Source organism: Molothrus aeneus, chromosome 9, assembly GCF_037042795.1.
Source record: "Molothrus aeneus isolate 106 chromosome 9, BPBGC_Maene_1.0, whole genome shotgun sequence".
Classification (NCBI taxonomy): Eukaryota; Metazoa; Chordata; class Aves; order Passeriformes; family Icteridae; genus Molothrus; species Molothrus aeneus.
This window is the reverse complement of record NC_089654.1, coordinates 30,577,205-30,581,910: the sequence shown is the minus strand read 5'-3', so window position 1 is coordinate 30,581,910 and position 4,706 is coordinate 30,577,205. Positions and strand designations below refer to the sequence as shown.

At 60.7% G+C, this 4,706-nt stretch overlaps 1 protein-coding gene across 1 annotated transcript; it reads right to left on the bottom strand.

The window, feature by feature from the left end:
* Nucleotides 1–253: 253 nt before the first annotated feature.
* On the bottom strand, nucleotides 254–4,343 carry CRIP1 (cysteine rich protein 1). Its single transcript, XM_066555951.1, has 5 exons — nucleotides 4,234–4,343; nucleotides 1,487–1,581; nucleotides 1,337–1,394; nucleotides 953–1,000; nucleotides 254–605 (listed from the first exon to the last, which is right to left on the bottom strand). Exons 1-4 carry the CDS (start codon nucleotides 4,271–4,273, stop codon nucleotides 960–962), a joined length of 234 nt encoding a protein of 77 aa, XP_066412048.1. The 5' UTR covers nucleotides 4,274–4,343; the 3' UTR covers nucleotides 254–605; nucleotides 953–959.
* Nucleotides 4,344–4,706: the final 363 nt, after the last annotated feature.

The following is a 4,706-nucleotide window of genomic DNA, read 5'->3' as shown; positions in this document are numbered from 1 at the left end:
GCTCTGCCTCAGCAGTAACCTCCCGCTTCCCTTGGCCTTTTCAGGTGGCTGCTCAGATCAAGAGCAGCAAATACCAGGTTGTCCTGATGTGACAGTCATTCCCCTCCCAGCAAGACACCTCTGTGCCCCAGCTGAGGGCATGTGGGGCCACCACACAGTGTGGGGCTCAATCCAAAGGCCAGGGGCATCAAGCAGGTGGCAAGCACTTCACAAGCGGGTCCCGTGGGACTCCCGTTACAGAGAACACAGCTGCTACAGGAGGGAAGCATCTTTTCATTTATTAAAGACTGAGAATACAACTGTGGGCCCAGCCATGAGAGCTGGATGCCTGAAGCAGAGCTAGGTTTTGGCTGGAAGGGTGCTTTCTCCTCTCCAGGCAGCCTTCAGCAATTTCAGCCAAATTTCCTACCCGGCAGGGCAACCCAACGCCCCCACCCTGGCTGCACTCCATCTGGAGCACAGCCTCTCTCCACACCAGCCCAGCCTTGGTTACTTATTGCTTTGAACGTGCTAGTCTAGTACAGGGTGAATTAAAAACAAAAATGCATCTGCTGCGGTGTGTTTGTGCTGTCCTCAGGTTGTGCTGGGAACCCTGGACGTCAGACCTGGAGAGGGATGGAAGAGAGGAGTGGATGAAGTCAGGCTGGGCTGGGAGCAGAGATATCCCAGGGACAGCAGTGCTCCAGGATAGATCCTGTCTTTGCCAAAGGGTCACAAAGCAATAGCCTTTGGCACCCGGTGCTGGAGCCAAGCAGGTGCTGACAGTCAGCTGGGGCTGGAGGAGAGGAGCAGCTGGCACCCAGCTCCTGAGCCCTGGTGTAAGGGCTGGGAGTCACAGCCAGCCCAGAGGGATGCTGTGGCAGGCCTGCCTTCCCCACTGGCCTGAGGGAGGACAGCCCCAGCCAGCCCATGGAGCCAGAGACAGGAGAGGAGCTCCGAGGGAAGGACCAACCTGAGGCTTATTTGAACGTGTGGCTCTCAGCTCCTCCCCGGCCGAAACCTGGAAGAGACAGAGCAGGGTCAGCACTGCCATGGTATGGTGAGCACACCGAGGCTGCAGCTGGCCTGGAGACAGCAGCCCCGAGCCAGACAGCAGCCCTGACCCCCTCACTCCCTCCATGACCCTGCCAGGAGACAGGAGCCCCGAGCCAGACAGCAGCCCTGACCCCCCTCACTCCCTCCATGACCCTGCCAGGAGACAGGAGCCCTGAGCCAGACAGGAGCCCCGAGCCCCCTCACTCCCTCCATGACCCTGCCAGGAGACAGGAGCCCTGAGCCAGACAGGAGCCCTGAGCCCCCTCACTCCCTCCATGACCCTTTGGCCACACGCACGCACCTTTGGGCCCGAACAAGGCAGCGTAGCAGGGGTGGTTGCAGTAGGGTTTGCCATCGTGCTGCAGGGAGAGAGAAAGAGCATGAGCCTCACCTCTGCTTGTCCCAGCCCCCAGGTGCAGCAAACCCAGACCTGCTGGGCAGCAAACCTCACCTCTGCATGGCCTCCAGACGTCAGGGTCTTGTTACACTTCTCACATCTCAAGCAGGGCCGGTGCCAGTCCTTCCCCAGAGAAGTCACCTTCTCGGCTGCCATGCAAAGGAAAGGAGGCAGGTGAGTTCAGGCACTGACAGGCACAAGTTAGTTTTGGCAGATTGGCTGCCTTGCTGTCAACCCTAGGGAGGACAGTCTTGGGCATTTTCTCAAGTCTGTCAGTCCAGGACAGAGGGCACTGTGTTCAGACCCAAGTGTGCACATGCAGGAACGTGGATCTGTAGCAGTGGTGCCACACCCAGGGTGAGCAGGGCTGCATCCATGAGGATGGACTGACTTCTACCCCACCTTCCAAAGACCTGAGGACCTCCCTCCTTCCAACATCAGCATGCAAGGGGATTAATTCCTCCCCAGAGAGCTGGAGCCCAAGGAATCACTAGAGTTGGCAGGGGTGAAAGGGGATGTTGGCAAGGACTGGGGAGGCAAAGCCATTGCCACACCCTGCCAACACAAACCAGTCCCTTCCAGCCACAGCTTGGATTCTGCTGGCACCATGGCAAACCAGAGCAGAGCTGGAGCCTGGCAGGGGTTCAGGCAGCCATGGGAGGGACAACATGGGAGCCAGGACACGTTTGTGGAGAGAGGGGGGAGCACAGGGGGCCTTTTAATTGGAGCACAGCAGGGGAGAAGGGTATTTTCTGCAGGCATGTGTGCTCCTCATATTGGCAGCCGAGCTCCTGGGAATTTATTAAGTGATTAAACAGAGCTGTCCACAGGAATCATGTCAAAGCCAGGTCTGAACACTGTCCCCATGCCTGCAAATGGGACCAAGCCAGTGTGGGTAGTGCATGCCTTGGGGGGCCCTGGGCAGCCTGAAGCACCTTTTGCAGTCCAAATATGTCCACAACAGCCTGTGCAAGGAGCAAGCTGATGGCTGCAGAGGTGGGAGCGGGGGCAGTGCCCAAATGTCACAAGGCTGCCCTGCTGCCATTCTCCAGTGGCACAAAGGGCCTCCTGTGCCTGCAGCCTGGCAGCAGCAAGTGTCCTCCCCCGGGTGCCCCTAGGAGCCTGAGCCTGGCCCGAGGCAGGACCCTCCTATCACTGCAAGGTTTCTGCAAGGAGCACAGCCTCCCCACCTCTTGCACATGCATTTGCACCAGCACTTGGGCAGGAGCTCTGCTAAGGCTCATTACAGCACTCAGGCATGAAGGCAAAATTCCTGCAAACCCCATCCCTAGTCCTCTCAGCATCACCTCCTCCCCACCCCTGCTCTCTACAGACACGATTTAGCCCAGAGCAGCCTGAGGCACGCCCAAGCAGGACCGCCAGGCTCCAAAAGCCTCAGGGTGCCCCAGAGCCAGGCTTGCTGTGCCTCCTCTGCCAGCACTCTGGATAATCTGCAGGCACAGAAATCATGCATCCAGCTTGGTCCTGAAACAGCGTTTGAACCCTCCTCAGCCTCTCATCAACAGAGACATTTCGTAATAAGTGCAAGTGTGATAAGTGCAAGGTCAAACCCCTCCTTGGTCAAACTGTGCCGTCCCAGCTGCTCCATGGCCACACCTGTGGGCACAGCAAACCCAGCTCTGACTGACTGACCCACACCAAGGGAAGGCACACGCTGCCACCAGCACCTTGGTGCCTCCTGATATCAAGCCACAAACTCTATTGTGCCTGAACTGCCATCCCAAAGCCTGGCTGCAAGCAGTGAGTTCAGGGCAAGGCAGTGCTGCCCAGCTGCAGGAACCACAGCCCCTCAGCTCTCTGGGCAGTGCCCACGTCAGCCCCAGCACAGCTCCCCAGGGTGGGCATCACTGACACACACAGAGAGCAGCTCCTGTGTTTGAGCCTCCAACTCCTTGGCTGAGCACAAATCTTTAGGGCACAGGCACAAGCAGAACAGAAATAAAGCAGAGGAAGTAGTCAGTGATGGCACCTGGGTTCCAGATCCCTCATCTTGAGTAAATCAGAGAGCAGGGAGTGTCTCTAAACTGCTCCCAGCAAACCCCCTCAAGTTCAGCTATGCCAGGCAAGTGGAGAGGTCTGGCAGAGGAACCTGCCTGTTCCAAAAGCTGATAGCAAAGTGAGAACTCAAACCCCACAAAACCTCAGACAGGACAGCAGGTCCATGGCCCCAGAAGGGGCAGGAGCTTTGAGCCCCAGTTTGGAGGGAAGACATCTGCGGGAAGCCCAGCAGCAGACAGCAGCCCAACAAGGCTCACACCTACCCTGCAACAGCGGCTTAAAAATAGCACCCAGAGGTGTCATCCACTACACCACACAGAGCAAGGTGTGGGTGACCCACTGACCCAGGCACTTGCCCGAAGGCATGATTTGCCATTGGGAAGGTGCTTGCTTCACCTGCCCAGGCTTTCAGAGCAGCGGGGCTTTACCAGCCGGTCCTTTGGGCTCCAGTGCGGCTCAGGGCTGCGGGCTGTGCTGCGAAGGAAGTGGGGCTGGGCTCCCTTCTGCTGTGGAAGCACCCAGTGCAGCCCGCGCTCTGCAGCCAGGCATCTCCTTGGGGTGCATCTGTAGGATCCCCCACCCGGGGCACCCCGGGGACCCACAGCGCAGGGCTGAGCAATTCTGGGATACCCCAGGAATCTGCAGAGATGGGCTGCGCAGCAGAAGGGGAGGGGGGCGGGGGGGGCCAGAAGCCGGGGTGCCCAGAGGGTCCTCAGCCCGGCATCGGTGCCCGGCAGGTGCCCCAAGGTGGGGGCGGCTGGGGCGGGGCAGGGAGCCCTTACCGAAGTAGACCTCCTTCTGGCAGCGGGGACACTTGGGCATAGTGTCGGCTCGGCTGGGCTCGGGGCTCCGCTCGCACCGCCTGTGGGATGCTCCACGCCGGCCCCGCCGAAGTCACTGCTCGCCCGCCCCGCCCCGCCCGCCCCGCCCAGATGTGCGCCCCGCCCGCAGCTGGAGGGGACAGCCCGGGGCACGGCCCTGCGAGGGCTCCCGAGACGGGGTCCTGCGCCCCCTCCAGCCCTGCACCCCCTGCACCCCTCGCCCCTGCACCCCTCGAGCTGCACGTCCCGCGCCCTTTGCAGTGCACAGCCCCACAGCCCTGGCGCCCCGACCCCCGCTGCCCCCAGACCCAGCCCTGTCCCCTGTGCACCCCGGCCCTGCCCACGCGTGGGCTGCGGGGGGAGCCCCGCTCCGCGCGGGAGCTGCGGTTGGCGTCTCTCGGTTAACGCCACTCCCAGCCAGAGATTCGCGGGGT

Bases quoted from the DNA above. Each gene is read 5' to 3' on its own strand.
- CRIP1 (XM_066555951.1), bottom strand. From the start codon at position 4,273: ATGCCCAAGTGTCCCCGCTGCCAGAAGGAGGTCTACTTCG. The intron at 1,582-4,233 runs GTAAGGGCTCCC...TTTGCATGGCAG, and splicing joins CCAGAAGGAGGTCTACTTCG to CCGAGAAGGTGACTTCTCTG. The intron at 1,001-1,336 runs GTGCGTGCGTGT...TGTCTCTTCCAG, and splicing joins TGCCTTGTTCGGGCCCAAAG to GTTTCGGCCGGGGAGGAGCT.